Source organism: Crassostrea angulata, chromosome 5 (assembly GCF_025612915.1).
Source record: "Crassostrea angulata isolate pt1a10 chromosome 5, ASM2561291v2, whole genome shotgun sequence".
Lineage (NCBI taxonomy): Eukaryota > Metazoa > Mollusca > Bivalvia > Ostreida > Ostreidae > Magallana > Magallana angulata.
Window position 1 is genome coordinate 54,097,206 of NC_069115.1, and position 18,522 is coordinate 54,115,727.

General features: G+C 34.5%; 3 protein-coding genes and 2 pseudogenes across 3 annotated transcripts; 3 read left to right on the forward strand and 2 right to left on the reverse strand.

Moving 5' to 3' along the window:
* Positions 1-309: 309 nt before the first annotated feature.
* LOC128183200 (uncharacterized) lies at positions 310-2,621 on the forward strand. The gene is made up of 2 exons (XM_052852114.1): positions 310-467; positions 1,798-2,621. Exon 2 carries the CDS (start codon positions 1,878-1,880, stop codon positions 2,604-2,606), a length of 729 nt encoding a protein of 242 aa, XP_052708074.1. The 5' UTR covers positions 310-467; positions 1,798-1,877; the 3' UTR covers positions 2,607-2,621.
* A 69-nt stretch (positions 2,622-2,690) lies between these two features.
* LOC128183197 (uncharacterized) lies at positions 2,691-7,332 on the reverse strand. Its single transcript, XM_052852111.1, has 12 exons — positions 7,269-7,332; positions 5,926-6,088; positions 5,550-5,679; positions 5,176-5,338; positions 4,856-5,018; positions 4,568-4,716; positions 4,353-4,441; positions 4,138-4,238; positions 3,848-3,958; positions 3,616-3,748; positions 3,067-3,165; positions 2,691-2,952 (listed from the first exon to the last, which is right to left on the reverse strand). The coding sequence occupies exons 2-12, from the start codon at positions 6,073-6,075 to the stop codon at positions 2,813-2,815; spliced, it is 1,428 nt and encodes a 475-aa protein (XP_052708071.1). The 5' UTR covers positions 6,076-6,088; positions 7,269-7,332; the 3' UTR covers positions 2,691-2,812.
* A 1,034-nt stretch (positions 7,333-8,366) lies between these two features.
* LOC128186030 (uncharacterized) lies at positions 8,367-17,554 on the forward strand (annotated as a pseudogene).
* On the forward strand, positions 8,625-11,969 carry LOC128186027 (uncharacterized). The gene is made up of 6 exons (XM_052855755.1): positions 8,625-8,796; positions 9,256-9,393; positions 9,736-9,818; positions 10,013-10,111; positions 10,393-10,505; positions 10,819-11,969. Exons 1-6 carry the CDS (start codon positions 8,681-8,683, stop codon positions 11,695-11,697), a joined length of 1,428 nt encoding a protein of 475 aa, XP_052711715.1. The 5' UTR covers positions 8,625-8,680; the 3' UTR covers positions 11,698-11,969.
* On the reverse strand, positions 12,000-15,411 carry LOC128186029 (uncharacterized; annotated as a pseudogene).
* Positions 17,555-18,522: the final 968 nt, after the last annotated feature.

An 18,522-nucleotide genomic window follows, 5' to 3' on the forward strand; every position in this document is an offset into this window, starting at 1 on the left:
AGAAGTCGAAGCAAGTTTAGATGTACACAAAAAATTACGCGAAACAAAGGAATATTTTGTTTTTAATCTTGGTTTGATAAACTCTAAATACAGTGCCGCCAATGTTTATATTTCTTACCAAAATCAGATTAAGGAGATTAACAGGTGCCCTATCCCTAAAATTCTGTTTATCCTATTGGTGCTAAGGAACTCACCTTCCAAAAGGTACTGGATATAAACCCCCGTGTAAAGAGCCCTTCGCGTGAAGGAATGCTGCCAGGAATGGAGTTTTGGAAGTGATTTCTGTTCTGATCAGCTCTTGGAATTAGAATCGTGACCCGATCACTGTTCCAGTGTTCTTTATAATCCGATTGTTGACGGCTTAACCTGCGATTGTTACATATACCAGTTTGCAGTGCAGTGAATGTTGTTGAATGTTTAGCATTGGAGTTTTCTTATATTCAAGAGGAATTCATCTTAATTTTTGGGTATGCATTTACAATTTGTACTCTCATATTCCTTGTAATTTGAATAAAAAAAATTAGATTCATGCTTATTAATTTTGGTGCTTAAGTTAACGATCTTTGCGAGTAAAATACCATCTCAAGCGGGTTTAGTATTATTTTTCTGCAATGATCGATACCACAATAGCCATATGAACCATGCAACAAAGAAAGTTTATAATTATACATCTCTCTTTTAATTATGAAACGAGTGAAAATATCATAAATTAGCGCCATAACCCGCTATGGTTGAAATAAACTTGTACGTATACGCTGACCGTACGTATACCGTCCTTGTTTCAAAGAAGTTAAAATGAAGTTTCATTCATCAAACAATAAGAAACTCCAACAATTTACACAATAAAGTAAAACATCAAAAGCATTTTAAAAAAGACGCAAAACAACTAATTTGAAGACATTTTTGGGAGTTGATTTTAAATCAACTTTCCTATGCAGTTACTCGGGCAAACCGAAAGTGAAACAGTGTTTGGACCTAAGCACAAACTAACACCGCTGATAACATTTAGTTCTTGAAAATAATCGATAAATTCGATGTAATGTATTCTAGAACATTGTTTTTCAAGGAAACTCATTTATAAATGCCTTGAAAATAGTCAAATTTTATATGGTACGAACAATTTAGATATTTTGTGTAGTCGTACATTGTATGTAATCCTACGCCAGAGTTCAATATATCCGTAAATCTCCGAAAAGCAGCGTAGATTAACGGAGATAGCCGAGCGTCTGGTTGAACGAGACTAGAGCTCAATATTGCTTGGATCCGTACTATTTCTTTGAAATATCGATTACTGATAAGTAGTTTGATAGAATTAATTCTTTGAATATTACACAACATGATTCATATGGGGTTTTCGCCAAATTCTTGTCGGAGAATAATTCATATTTTAAAAAATGTGCATAATTCAAATACATATAGGAAACTACTTGCCATGCAAAATAATATATCGTTGATTCTAAAATAAATAACAATCGATAATTTCAACTCCCGTCAGTTCTTCAGTACTTTGATTTTAAGGAATGCGATTATTCATTTAGATCAAACTAGTGTTAAAGTTTGATCTAAATTCAGCAGCTGTGTAAGTAACAATTTTATAATTAGAGATGGAAATACTCAGTGCATGGATGTATATATATATATATATAATTATATATAAAGTATATGATGTAACCTTTATCCATACCTTTATAAATACTTGTCACCTCGCCAGAAAGCCACACCATAAGCATTAATTGTTTAAACGATTCATAAACAGGCGTGCCACTCTCATAACAAATGCGTACATTAATTTTGCAGTTTATCTGTGGAAGATTCAACAAATGAGAGACAACATACAAAATTCAACTACATGAGGAAACAACAGAAATTAAACAAAGATGAACGCTTCACTAAAGAATGTGCGCGAGCAGCGACTTCTGGACCGAGAGCTCCGCCATATTGATTCCTTGTGGCACCATGAACTACGAACTCTGACAAAACAGAGGCTGGAGATCACCCGTGAATACACCCAGCTACAAGAGGACAAGAAGAATGTGGAATATCTCAAAGACCAGATTCTCCCTCACGAAACAGACGAAAAGAAGCGGATAGAACGACTCAGAGAGTACGCAGAGTTCACCAGATCCGAGAAGGACAAAGGAAAGAAGGAACACACCAACTTGACTAAATACGATTTCAAAGTCGCTAATTACGAAAAGAAACGCATAAGATTAGAGGAAGTTGAGAAACCAATGGAATTATTGAGAGAAATAGGACTCTCCCAGTCTTTCCCGCCAATACCTGAGAAGCCGAAACTGGCTCGATCTAACTCTGTGATAGAGGGTCTAATCAAAGCCAAAAGTACATCAGAGACGAATCTTAATAAGGATATCATTCAAAGAGACGTGATCAAGTCTAAACCTTTATATCTTAGTTTGCCGGACATTAAGAACGCGTCTGCTAGATCAAAGCGATTCCGAGGCTGTAGGGGGCGTGACGCATGTTTGACCGCCATTCCCAACATCAGCGAACTTCCGGAACTTATGGAGGCGGTGACGCTGAAGAAGAAACGTTACATTCACACGTCAATGTCCATGAATGAGCGGCGACACACCGTCATCTTCTGATCTCTGGCCACGTGGTGCTATTTGTTCTGACGTCTTTCTTTTTTGAATATGCAAAATGTCTCGTTGTTGTTATATTTGCATAATATACATGTTGTTTTTTTTTTGTTATCCGTTTTTATATATTTATTATACATACAGGTATATATAGATACAGTTGTTTAAAAACGACTAGATAATCAGTATATATATGTACATAGTTAATGTTTCTATGGCGGCTCCGGGGGAAATTGCAATTTACAATTAGGGAATTTTTCAAAGGTTTCAGATACAACACTGCCGTCCACTTTGAACGTCAAACTGTCTGACCTCGCCACCAACTGTCCACCTCCCATCCAGTCCCCGGGACCTGTTATACACGTAAAAGAAGGCTAGAGTTCATACTGTACAGAACAGACTAAAATAAATCGGAACAAAAATGCTCAGTGTGGGAGTAAGACAATTGCACTTGGTGATCACTTACAAAACACTTCTCCCTCGCTGACTGTATACACGTATCTCATTTGGGAGTCGGTCACAAGTTCTAGCTCTCCAGTCAAGACTAAAACCAGACAACCGGCATCTGCAATACATAAAGTCTATCCTCATTCCTGAATCTCACTCACGAGGCCAAACCCCAAATTATGAGAAAGTTGATTTTCAGGAAGGACAACATATATGTTTAATTATAGCAATTCAAATATGGTAAATCTAGAATTTTATAATTGCACATAACATATCATTATCTAAAAATAGTCCAATACAAAACATTATGAAATTTTACAATTGGTATAGGTTAATCAGCATGAACTGGTCCAATACAATATAAACAAAAGTCCCTACCGCATTTTAGCTAGGGATCTTGATCTGAGTCATTTAGATTGATGCTTTTTCCAAGCAATAAAATATGTCAATAAAAAATTATATTCAAATAATATAAAATATATTACAATAAATTCACAATCCATTTTGTAACGAACTTGCTTAAAAACGTGGCAAGGTGTATAGAGGAACCTTAATGGTAATTACTTACTAATTTCCTCTGAAATGCACGCGCAATTATTGACGGTGTATTCCTGAGGATTCCCATATAGAGCAAGATGCTGAACACAATGACTTGAACACTCACAAAGAACTGGGCTATTTTTCAGCATTTGGTAAATAACCTATGAACAACAATCAATTTATGAAACCACCCTTGTGTCAAAACACGTGACTGGCAATTGAAATAAATAAAACTGTAAAGACAAATTAAATGACCGAACCTCAAACTGAAGAAGAGCAGGATATTTGCGTTTTAGTTCTTCCCTTTTGCTTAGTAGTGCCCTCCAAGACGTCTTTCGTCGCTTCCAAGAAACCCCGGCATCATTTGGGTACTGTTGGAAACAATAATTAGATTGGTGTAATTTTTAATTGCCCGAGACGGATCTCACTTTGGTGTATGTGTAGAGTAAGTATTATTAAAAATAACGAATTTTTGTCCGAATTTGAAATATTTTTAGATTATATTTTTTAGATTCATGGAATATCATACACGTGTTATACAGATAAAAACCTCATCCAATGTGTTGAGTATCCACTCCTCCTTGATGTAAATGACTTCACAGCAGGTGCTTGTTGTCACGGACAGGCTGGATTTGTTCTCAAGATACTGTCCTTAAAAACAAGAGAAGTTTATGATAAGCAATTCTAGATGATTTATTAAAGTGCTATTTTATACGGTATCACAAAATCGTATAATTAAAATTACGTGTATAATCGTGCACTAACCTTCCTCACCAATGACAACAGGGTCATCTCCTTGGTTACCAACATTAATGGTCACCAATTTTCTCGACTGATTGTCTTGAATGATTGCACTGTTATATAGATACGAAAAATATTTGATGATACATGAATTGTACGAAAAATATATCAAGTACATTTTTCAATATACAACTATTTTTATTTTTTAAAAATTGAAAACAATGACCTTAACATTTTACCTTCCCCTAATGATGACGTATATAGATGTAGGCGGGTCATTGATACAAAGGACAGTTGTGTGTGGCTGATACAGAACCACCGGGGCGGGGTCAAGACTTAGGATCAGGGTTTTAAGTGAATCTTCTCCCCAATCTTCGAAAACTGGGCACTGTCAAAACAAGGAAAAAATTGCCATCGAAGAAGAAAACTCGGACAATGTCCCAAAAATACATTGCCTTTGAAAAAGAAATTTCATGTATATTTAAGATTTTTTTTTAATGTTTTTAAGACATTTGATGTTTACTTACAGATCTGAGGCTAGTAAACGTCATGCGTCGGAGACACCGCTCCGTGTCTACGACATTGGACGTGGGAAGATACCGCCTGGACACAAACCAATCAAGAATATCCATTCGAACTTTGCGCAACAATCTTTTGGCGGATGAAGGTTCCAAATGGGCCAGAACACAGCTTGTTTTAATTATAAAAGAAAATATCGGTATGGGAATTCCAATGGCTTTGGGACATAGTATCACATTTATATATTTTAAAAGACAGACTGAAAGTTCTCAGTTATTTGGCATATAATGGAAATACTAAGAGTCCTAGAAATAAAAAAAAGTCATACTTTGCATCAGCCTGAACTCTGGCGGTACATGGAATATCAAACAGCAGCGAAATCTCTCCAAAGAAATCCCCTTCACCGAGATTGGCTAGGACTTCATCTCCTTTTTCAGACATGACCTTAGCACTTCCTTCGACTATCATGAATATTCCTTTAGTAGGTCGTCCTAAAAATGTTGTAAAAATAGATGTTTTGACTTTTGATTAAATTTACTATATATCTCAATCTGTATGGTCCGCAAATAAACAAACTCTTCTTTTCTACGTATCTTATTGTGTAATTTTAATCCATGAGTAGCAATAGGGAAAAATAGCATTGCAAAAATATATATATGCTTCCTTATTTTATAAATTTAAAATCCGGCCGATTTCTTTTACCCTTCATTACGATGTCTTTGCCGGAGTCGTAGGTTTCTATGACTATATGCTTGGCGACTCTCTCTATGGCCTCCTCCTTCATCTGCCGTCCATCTTGTAAAGGGAGACGCATCAGACATCGCCTAACTCTCTGGAGAACAGGATTTAATTAATAGAGGTGTTTTGAATTCATTCTTAAACTCTTAATTTATCAGTAGATATTGAAACAAAACGACACATATGTAATCATGTCATGCATTGCATGCCCTGACTTTTATCTTATAATTAATTTTTGACTAATTTTTTTTAAATATTACTATAAAAAATGCCATAAGAACAAACAAACTTGGATACAACTATGAAAATTGCAAAAAGTATTTTATTCTTTCGAGCTAACCTGAAATGCTAAAGGTGGTAGAACATGACCGTTTACATCCGGGTTCTGAGAGCGCGTGCTGATCAGGCTGTTACTTCGGCTGTACCGTACGCCGCCCTCCTCATCTGTGAGACCGTCATTCAGGGGACTCTTCTCGTTGGTGTTTCCCATCTAGTACCTCCCTCTGATACAGATCCTCGAAATCTTATTTTATCTGGTCATTTGATTATCGTCCTCTTTAAAGCGCTCTTAATGACAGCGGCAATGTTAGAGTCAAAAAGGTATTCTTTGTTTTTAAATTTTTCTTCTAACTGAACATACTTGATTTAAAATTCAAACCACTGAATTGTAACCAGCTTTGATAAGGCTATTTGAATTTGGCATTTAAACATTCCCTTTCTTTTTAAAATTGCACGACAATTAAATTTGTTAAAAAATATACATTTCCTGAGGATATATAAAAAGTGCAAGTGCCTGAAACTTAAAGGCATCAGAAATCAGACGATTTAATTTTTAGAGTATATGCAAACTGAATACCAGCACAGCTGTCCATCAAAGCTTTTGTAAACAGCACCAACCCGAAATAAGCTACCGTTTTTTGTCAATTTTACCGGGTATTAACAAATATAGACATGCCTGTCAAAGAAGTACTACTGAAAGCAATACAAGGGATAACATCCAAGCTTTCTCCATTGACACATGATCTCTTTTTTAATCAGAGGAATGCTCATGCAGTAACGATAACAGATTTATAAAGGGAAATTCTGACATCATATGCCGTACGAGAGTCACTCGAACACCTTGCACAATTATTCAACGTTATCATTCGGGTACTTTCATGTCTGTTTCAATGCAAAATCCCCGTAGACTTTTTCTTTTTAGCTAGATGGGACCTTTCAAAGGATAAATCTTTGGATTATTCATAGTAACAGTTATGAACATTGTTTGAACTCAGAGGTATTTATAAAGACAAAATGCGCTATAAAGATGCCGTTTCTTGAGACAGTGTATAAAGTAAGCCCTAATTCGTGGGAGAGAGGGGTGGGGAGGTGGCTGTGTTAATGTTTTATCATGTCTCAATACAAAATTGGTCACAAAAACAAAATATCGGATTCCCCTCTTTCTTGTTACTTAACGTTAAGTTTCTTCAAGTTCAATAATAGAAAGAAATTCAAATGCAGTTGAACACTGATAGTCTATAGCTCCCGGTCTGAAAAATTCGGATGGAGGACCCAGGTCGTCCATCCGAATTTTTCAGACCGGGAGCTACAGACCTGCAGCTAATTATTTAGTTAGCTTGGTTGTATTAGCCTACTCAAATAGCATAATGTAAATTATGTAAGCATATATAGATAATCCCTCACCTTCCAAACGTCCTAGGATGATGACATCATAAATGACGTCAACGTCGACGAATCTCGATTCCGCCAAAATTTAGAAAACACGTGTGGTTTTTTTGTTTTGTTTTTTTCATTTTTTTTAGTGTTTGTTTTATGTAGATTTATGCATTATCAATTTGTGTATTCTTATATAAAAATGAATTATCAAAATAAAAAAAAGAATCAAAACTCTGGTAAGCCTCTTTAATTGCTGTCAATCCCAAAATTTTCTACCGAAACATGTACCGTTATATAGGCACTTAAATGTAATTATGGTAAGAATGGTCTGCTGTATATGTAAAACAAAACGATAATCTAGCGGTGTGAATCAGTTAATGTTTATTTGAGAATTATCTGATAGCTCTAGGACGTTTGTTTTTGGACACCCTCCTCGATCCCCCGCCCAATACACACATACATCTACATGATCAATGCCGCATTAAAGATAAGCTCAAAGATTGAGGACAGAACGGACCCCCAAACCCCATCCCCCAAGTATATATAGATCCCTGGGTCTTTGCTCTTTTTTTCCCATGAATCATCCTTTAATGTCATATTTCTAATCTAATATACGAACAATTTTCCACGAGCACATGTGGATATCTGATAATTAAGACAACTCCTAGATATACAATTGCTAAGTTTCTGTTTTGAACTGACTTTGGAAATACCACCTCTGACATGGTGTTAATTGGCACGTATCAGCGAATAGCAACCCTGATTGGGAGGGGGAGGGGGGGGGGGCAGAAACAGATACTTTTATTAAATCTGAACATTATGATTGAATTTGCCACCCCAACTTCTTGAACAACGTTAAAATAACAAGGAAACTAAACATATATATCAACAAAATTTTTTATTCGAGGTGCTTTAATTTATAATACCTACAATTTTGACCACCCCCAGTCCAAAGAAAATTTTCGGTTCACATTTCGGGAATGAATTATCCAGGGGTGGGAGACCGAACCCCCTGACCCCCCCCCCCCCCCCCCTCGATCCGTGCATGGTATAAAATATACATGTAGCAATGGTACATACGCGGATTTAGGGCACCCTCTCCCAGTGGTAATCATTTCACGCACCCTTTGATCCGCCCTTTAGGATGACCGGTTATTTCACAACAGAACGACATGCGAAACGACTGCGGCTACGAATCAAGACGCCCAGAAAGGCTTCGTTCAATCAGACAAGTAAAACATTTCGGCGAAGAATGGACCCAAAACCCAAGTTCGTTTTAGAGACAGAAAAATACGTGGAGCAATTAAAGAGGTGGCCGAAGGAAGGTAAACATATTTTGGCTCAGTATGACAGCGAAACCATCATTGTTTACCAAGCATAGGGTCGGAAAGTCTCGTTTACTTTCACTTTCGATTTACAACTTCCGGGCAGCAGACGAGATGCCGCTATGTTTTGCATTCGGATGCAATCATATGACAGGGGCGAAAAGAACGTGCAGCTTGTTTAGATTTCCAACAAATCCGAAGGAAAGGAATAAGTGGATACAGAGGTGCAGGTAAATATGCAATTTCACCTGTTTTATTTTGAAAGTAGATAAGAAAAGCGTAATTCAAGGTCACGGTGCAGTGTTTATGCTAAAGTCCACTGTACTGTCATTTCCACGTGAAAAGTTAATAGATTTAGTTTTGTAACGAGATCTTTCAAACTGAACTTTACATCGCCAAGTCTGAGTTAAATTTGCAGCATAATTCTTTTGTGATAATATTAGATATAGTTGGATGCATGTGATGTGTTTGTGCGCGAGAGAAGAATAGCTAGGTTGATGAGGGTGATTGGCGCAATAGGCATTTTGAATTGTTTTAAATTTTAAGGAAATAGCAAATAGTAAATCTTTAAAAAAAGGAAAGTTAAGAAATAAAAAAAACACCACCAAATATTTGTAAAGATGGCGGTCCAGTTTGTATTATACCTATGTTAAAATCCTCTGTTAACATGGTTAATCTTGTCTTTACAGGAGAGCAGATAGAGCCTATACCGCCAACGACAGGCTGTGTAGCTGTCATTTTAAGGATGGTGTAAAGGAAAATGGACCAACAATTTTTGCTTATAGCAAAAATCTTGGTTGCTTTCCAGACCATTCTAAGCCAAAAAGGTAAATGTTTAGAACTATACATTGACCATGTATAGTTTAAGTTTATGTACTACTTTACACAGTGGAAGCACTCTTCTTGACTTGTACTTTTTGACTCAATCATCTCTCTCTGTGTTTACTTATTTGACAATTTCACTGAGCTGTAGGATAGAGAATTTTAATTTTTACTTATGAACTTATAATAATATCCCTTCTCTCCCTAAAGGGAGGAAGTTGTACACAATAATGTATATCAACAATAATTTACGATTCCAAGTACTGGTACAATTTAAATCACATGAAGCAAATGTGTTTTTATTTTTCAAAAAAAAAAATGCAACAGTATGTCATTCAATTTTACAGACTTAGACTTGTTGAAGGAGAAATAGAAGAGAAAGCAAAATCAAACCATGAACACTGTAATGATGCTCCAGATTCCTTTGAAGGTTATACGTTTTTCATATTCTTACACTTTACTCCCATACAGAAACATCAGAATACTTGGTCTTGCTTGCGAAAGTTTTAAATGAGATATTCTTAATTAATAATATATGTGAATAAAGAATGGAGTATAAACATTTTCACAATGAAACCATTAATGACAAAAAAAACCCATAAAATTAATTTGTTTGGTTTGCAGATAGAACAGGTCCTGTGGAAACATTGTCCAAAGATGTGCAAGGCAGCAACACTGATCATGATCACTGCTATGCTGTTTCTTTACCGGAGACATCAGAGGGTACACATGTTCTTAGATAAATTAATTACTTAATTATAATTTGAATCATTAGGGAAAGAAAAATATGAGCAAACTTCAAATTTCATTACTCAAAATATGACATTACAGTAAAAATGAAGTTTCTATAACAATTTTCTGTATGTCTATAGTTGGAGGAAATGGGCATATTAACTTATTCTATTATATGCCTGCAGACAAAGGCTTATATTCTCTATTAAACATTTCTCAACATAAGTAAGATTTAAAGAAAAAATTGCTTATAGCTTTTGTTAACATTACAGAAAGTGTAAATGATTTGGAAGAAAAAGTCAAAGACCTCCAAAGAGAATTAGAATCTCTAAGATTAAGAAAACAACCTTTTACCATAAGAAACATAATACAAGACCCAGACAAGGTTTGTTACACGAGTGTATTCCACAGATTCAAATTGACTGTTCTATACATGTTTTTTTTTTTAAAGAAAAAAGATAATGTATCGAGTTGTTGATTTTGTAAATCATATATATACATTGTAGTTCTTAAAGATTAATTTGTTCTATATAACTATGATTTCACAGGTAGAACATAACATTTTCATACTGCATGTACTGATAGAGCTTTTAGTTCTACCTGAAAAAGATGGTTAAAATTCCTAACTAAAAGTATATCACATGTAATATAGTGATAGTATGAATAAAATTATTTGACATGCATGTTTTAATTTACAGATGCTATTATATACATCATTTCCCACCGAGGTATTCAATGTGTTGGTCAATGTTTTGGAGAGGATGCGTCCATTTAACTATTTCAGTGGATGGACAGTACAAGGATTTAGTACCAGTGACCAACTCCTTATGACCCTTATGAAATTGCGTCTGAATCTCAGGGATCTAGATTTGGCGGAAAGATTCAACACCAGCAAATCTACAGTATCCAATATCTTCAATACATATGTTGCAGCGCTTCATGAAATTCTATTCGAAGGAGTGATGAAAACTGTAGGAATACCTTCCCAGTTAAAGTGCAAAGGATCAATGCCAAAATCATTCGAGGAGTTCTCCTCGGCAAGAATCGCTATGGATGCCACAGAGATTACCCAGGATGTACCCTCAAATATGAACAGCCAGTCCTTATCTTATAGCAACTATAAAAGTCGCCATACAGCAAAGGCTGTTACTTGTGTAGCACCAAACGGGGCACTTGTGTATTGTTCCGAACTCTATCCTGGTTCCACCTCTGATGCTGCCATAGTCGATCATTGTGGAGTTTTGGATATGTTAAAGCCAGGTGACATGATCCTTGCAGATAAGGGGTTTAACATTTTCGACAAACTTCCATCAGGTGTAACATTAAACATACCACCTTTCCTTTCATCAAAATCTCATTTTACAAAGGAAGAAGCACAGTTATGTTACAAGATTGGGAGAAGTCGAATTCACGTGGAGCGTGCAAATGAAAGAATCAAGAACTACTGTATTCTAGACCATATACCTTCACAATACAGACATTTGTCCACAAAGATTTTTCAATTATGTGTGGCACTTGTAAATTTGCAATCTCCCCTACTGAAGGAAATAGCCGATAAATATGAAATTCCTAATTAGTGTAATTCTGAGCTTCAGACCATGTCTTATACCATGTCCAAAGATATCTTTGCTTTGACATTTTGCTTAGGCCTATAGTAAATTTATTTTTTTTTATTTATTAATGCCTCAAAGTTCAAAATATTTTATAATGTAAATATTTTGAAACACCTCTTCCATCTTGTCAAATGATGAACACAGGTGTTGGAAATAATAATCTGGGGCAGAGTGTAGATATATGTAGCACTTGTTAAACTTTTGCTGTACACTACTACATGAATGATGATGTGTAGTTAAGGTCATTTTGTTATTAACCACTTTTACACACTGTGAACTGACACATGCTGATGTTTGCTTTGATCAGAATTAAACAGTTAAACAAAATGAATTGTTTTGTCTAGAGTAATTTAATGTATCAATAGGAAAATAAACAGTAAATAGAAAATTTCTGAATTACAGTCTGCCAAGTTTTTAATTAAGAGAGGGTAAAAAAACATTGAAATAAAATTCAATCATGTTTTTCAAGTGGCATTGCCATGAGTCATCTTTAAGAATGCGAATAACTTCCATACTGACTGGTGTCCAAACCACGAAATCACAACATGAAGTTCCTGTTAGATAAAGTTGGCCTTGAACTTGATGCCAATAGTTATGGCTCTCTTTGAGACGCAAAGTGCCCTCAGAGTCGCACTCTAAAATATTAAGAAAAATTATTAAAGAAAAACTCACAAGAGCTAAAATTTACTAGGTTTCATTAACGCAATCAAACCTAAGGATGGGTTATTGGTAACATACAGTATTTAATTTTAACCTCAACATAATGAATGTTTTGTATGCAAATCTTTCTAATCAATCTCTGAACCTACCTAGAAAAAAATCTTTCAAGTTTGCACAAGCATCCTTTATGGACATCGCTCTTGCTGAAAACGGACATTTCACCTCTAAAATTGCTGGTGATGCTGTCAGTTTACTTTGAAGGTGGACATTCATATTACACGTTTTAGGATCACCCTGGACAAATCCATCAGGAGAAGCTCCAAGAACTCCTGATTCATGGAGCCAAATACCTTTAATTGAAAGTAAAATAAAATGTTTCATAAACTGTATCATAAATTAGTTTCATATCACATAATTCAAAAAAAAATGATTCAATCAATAATAATGATTCAAATGAACATTGAAGATGAACAGGTTTTATGCCAAGATTTGAGTTTGACAGTATAAATGTTTACCTGTCTGCAATACAGACACCTCTGAAAGCTTACAATAGCTATCTATTGCAACCTTTTCATGTGTAAGTCCCCACTGAATAGAAGGTCTCTTCTCAAGATTGTAAGCACTGAGTAACCTTTTCTTCAAGGATAAAGTTAGCCTAAAAATAAAATTAAGATTCTAAATTATTTCTTATTATAATAAAAAAGATTTAGATAAAAGATTATAGTTATTTAAGAAATCAATATATGTTGAAATCAATGAATTACCGATTTCTCCTGATAGCTCCGATAACTTGCCCAAAATTTGATGCAGTTATTCGTAACTTGCGAACAGCTGCCCATAACGAATTCTCTCGTTGACCTGTAGTCATCCATGCAGTCTTAATGACATTTTCCGAAGAAATAACAAGCTTATCCCTATTGCAATGAACCAGAAAAAAAATTTATTATTACATATTTATAGATTGAGAGATGAGAGAGAGAGAGAAAGAGAGCAGTATTATAATTTCAAAAGTACCTCAGATATGAAGACTTGCACTGGGCATTCATGTACTCTTCACTTGTAAGCTGGTCCTCAATAAGTAATGCTGGCATTTCCTCACATTCAGGTTCTTTAGACAAAATCCAATGCATAGCTGCAAAGATTAAATAAAGAAATCATATGGCCAACAAAAGGATGTCATAGTTTTCATATGAACATGTGTAATCAATATAGGTGTAAGTGTGACAATTATGTATATACAAAAAAAATGATATTGCCTTGATAAAAAAATTTCTCGACAATGCTTGTGTCAATTGGAATATATATCATTAGGTTAACCATATTTAACAGAAAGATGAATTATGTTGCGAGATCATTTTTCCTGCATAGATAATTTTCTTTACATATCAGTTGTTGAAATATTCATTTAATGAATGTTTCTTAAAGCTGAACACCACCTGTAAATAAGCACAGTCACACAGGTATCTATCTACAGGTATATAAACCCTTTGATTTTAACTTGTGGCCGACATTTAGTGTTCCTTTCATGGTCTTTGGATTTTATGCATTTATTTCTTTAAATATTATATGTGCAAATTCTATTTGTAAATAGCATTGCGAAGCAAGATTTACATCCTCACGGGTGAGACCTCTTCACCGATATACTTTTAACTGATATGAGAGCTGCAGCTTTTAAAGGGGATGTAGGGATAACAGTGGTAAAAGAGAAATATGGCGGACAATTAATGCATATTTACAAAAAGGTGTTCAGCTTGAAAAGTTCAATAATTTTTGTTACATGCACATGCAAACTGAAAGAAACAAAGGCTTTTTTGAAAATAAATTCATATCCATGCACAACATTAATACAATATTTACGTAAAAATAAAAGGGCCTCTTATAGAGGAAACAGTTTTCCCTCAAACAGGGATAAAATGATAATTGTTGATCAAACCTGTAAATCTACCCAAAAGACCTAGCTGATCATACAAATATGATCTGTCGGCATCTGTCATCTCTCTTTTTAATGCTCTGAATTCACATTTTATAGAAATGGTATCATTATGGTTTATAAAAATCTGATTTTGCCTAGCACTGACATTTTAACAAAATATATTGCATAAGTGTCCTGGTGATTTACCTATAATCTTGTTGCCTGGGTGGATACATTTCCGCCATGGTTGTTGTGGATTTGGGAGGTGCCGATTTTGGATGCTTGATCCAGCTGCACTTCACATCTGTCTTACTTGCTCTTTTATATCTTAAATATCATCATTAATCCCAATGTTTAGATAAGCTATCATATAGATTTATTCTTTAAACTGAACTTAATAGACACTGGAATGCAAAAAATCAGCTGACAATATACATTTAACACTCATTACAACCATGATTAACACAAGAATGCTGATTTACATGTGTATGATAATAGATTAGTAATGATTACCCAAACAGAAGTGCAGCAGCTACATGGTGGCAGCGAAACTGACCCATAGGGCATTCACAGGTTGATGATATAATTGTTCCTGCATCATCATCTTCATTTTCCAGAAATATCTTTGTAAAAAATTAATGGAATGTCTGTGAAGCAACTTTGCGTGTATGAATATATTGACATATTGTATTTATAGTGGGAAATACTTATACATATTATTAAAAACAAATATATCTATTAAAGACTAAAAGTGGGGGTAGGGGTTATTTACAACGGCAACAATGACGAACTTAAGGTTAAAAATATACAATGTAGCACATTTCTTGATCGCAGAAAGCGATATTGTTAACTTAAAGAAAAAATTCGATGCATAGTTTTACCCTGGTTGATTAAATGTAGGGATGAAGACGGCTAAATATTTTGTACATACCTGAACTTTGTATGAAGTGTCTCGCATTGAAGCTAACCACCGCCGATATCACGTGATATTCTTTGTCTAAAACGAACTTTAGCACCCTGTCGCTATCCACGGCTTTCTCGCTCTTCCTAGTAAGCTTTGTATGGCTATCTACATATCGAGCCCAGTATATTATTGATAGCGCCATTATTGCAGCAACTGCCCGGAAGTACGTTTTCTCGTTATATCTCGCGGGTCACATGACGAGACTTTCCGACCCTATTCCGTAAAGAAATAGCCGAGTATGCGGACAAAAACGGAAAATTCGGCGGGCCCCTCTACAGTTTTGAAAGAATGAGCTGGATCAAAACAAACTTTCTATGGATGATGTACCGATCTGGATGGGCAGAAAAAGACAGCAAACAAGAGCGGATTCTCGCCATTAGATTATGGATCCCAGGGTTTTTAGAAATCCTACGTGTATCCTACTCAAGAAAAGATGCCTATGGACCGAATGGTCCTCAAGAAGGTATTTAAATATGTATATTTTATTCAGATGCTAAACATATTATTATATATGAAATAAGATTTTTTTAAAGATAAGATAGTTACACTTGTTTGAAATATAACAAACTATCTTGTATCGATCATAGACAAATCTATTTTAATTTCTTTTATTGATCCATCTAAGAAATATTTAAGTGCTGGATATGGTCATCGCCATAATTGATTTTATAGTACCGGTATTACAACCTATATATTTAATGCCTTCAACAAATAGAAGGACTGTAATTTTTGAAAGAAATTAGATTAAATGAACAGTATAATTCTGAAACCCAAGTTCCTATATAAATTTATGTAAGTTCTTCAATTCATTAGAAATAATTCGAAATCCTCGATAGTTTTTATTGTTTAAGGATTGATCTTGGTCTTAATCTGTTATTCTACTGCAGTATTCTAATTTTCAATACAAATCTTCCAATTTTCTCTTTTGCGACCAATATAAGATTTTTAACCCAGTCAAATATTTCTTCTTTAAGTTTAACGATCAAAAGAAGGAAATAAAAATATATTATGCACAATTTCTAATCAATATATAATCTAAGACATCAACTTTTTGAAACATTTTAAGTTAAAAAATAATTTTTTTTTATTACTATTTTAAAAGTCTGATATCTTAGATTTCAGACTTTTTCTGATAAGACTCTTTAATCATGTTAATTTCCTTTTAAAATAAGATACTGTTACACTATTTTCATTAATTTAGCTAGAATCTGTTGACTACCTTTGCAGGCTCTTAAAAATTTAAAAAGTTGTTTTTCAGAGGCAAAATTTAATGTCATATGGATTTTCGATGTTTATCTTCTTTCTTTTGACCTCCATAGTTAAATTCTTTCAATCTAGAATTTTGTCCAATCGCAGGTTTCGGGGACGGCGGGGTACGTTTACAGTGGGATCCGGATCATGACCCCCACGGGGCCAAACAGACTAGACGTGCTGTACAGCTTGGTCTTAAAGGGAACATTCTGAAATCTTTCAACGATGACTGGATTCGTGACATCAGCGATATTACAGACTTTGTAAAGGAACAGAGGCAATTCGTTCTTAACAACGATTTGGATTCCCTAGTTACGCCACGTGAAACGGTTTTTGTTCCCCAGAACGCAGATCTATGTCGACATGTACAAATAGATGTAGATGATACTTAACGTATAGGTAGAAATAGAAAAGTAAAGATCCTACCTCAATCATCAACGCTAGCTAAGGGTTTACGTACGTTTGGAAGCTAGCGTAGATTTACATGAACCTCAATCGACTGATGTAAGAAACATGCATGAGAAGGCTTACATAGGCATTGCCTGCTGCCTAATCCATTTATGTAAACGTATATATTTGCATAATAAAATATGTTCAAATCAACATGCATAATTGGGTACACACTATTCATTAATTTCCTTGTGTTTATTCAGCCATTTAGTTTTGTAGTTTTTATATTTATGTATTGTTGTTGTATAATTAGTTAATATAATCGAGGACTAATATTATGTAGTTTTTACATGTACCTACTAAAGGAACTCAATTTTAAAGTTTTCACATGTACATGTACCTACTAAAGGAATTCAAATGTGTACACATTTTATTTTGAATTTGCATTATATTATTATTTACGGAGAGAAATGTCCTTAATTGTTAATTTGGATGTAGAAAGCAAAGAGAAAAAAATGTCCGTTGCATACATGTTTATTTATTTTTGTCATTAAACTGGGGTCGCCCAACGAACATTAGAAAAATATATGCAGGAATATGTCAAATAAAGTATAAATATCCACAAACAATTCTAATTTTCTTTGGTAATTTTCACTTGAAATACGAGTATTTTAAGAAAACGATAAACCTGAAAGAATTATTCATTAAAGCAGAATATTTGATTAGACCGACAGCAGATTTCCCACGATGCCTAATCACATTTCATATATATATATGTATTCAGTTTGGCAGCCCTCTTATTATGATTTAAACAAACGCCGCACTATTATTTAAAATCTCATCCAATATCACCTTTATTACCCCTCTATGTTCCAGTTTAGGTTGATCCCTTATAATGCAAAGCTTTGTATTCAATATTGAGATTTTGTACTTGTCACCTTTACAACGTTACACCTTGAAATTTTTAGAAATGATTCTTAGCCATAAACTAAATTATATTATAGTAAAAAAAAATATTAATAATGACTTAAAATTAGTGCTCTCTATTCTCATACCTACTTCCTCTTCTCGAACAGATTTTATCTTAAAAATGGCAACAACCATCCACATGATGCTGGACAATGCTTTACTAAAGAACTTACGACAAGTGGTAAATAGTCATAAATCATTATGAGTTCTCTCTCTCTCTCTCTCTCTCTCTCTCTCTCTCTCTCTCTCTCTCTCTCTCTCTCTCTCTCTCTCTCTCAGTTTCTCAGAAAAGTCTTTTTGAACTATATTTTACAGTCATTAGAATAAAACACTAATAAGTTTGAAAATAATTAGCATTTATTTATTTAATCGTATAAGTTCTTTTGTAAAACGCAGCCCATCTCTCTTAAATCATTATCTAATCTTTTTTTAAACTGCAAGAACGACAACTTTTTTCCGGAAGTACATTTTATCCATTTTATTTTCACTTTGAACGATTCGAGACCAGTTGGGCCAGTGAATGGTAATTAGATCTATTTATGCTGGAGTTACTCTTTATAAGGGTTATATAGTAGTTAACAAATACAATATTGTTGGTTATGTGCAGATACCCGATTGGCAGGTCATAACACGGGGAAGCGTA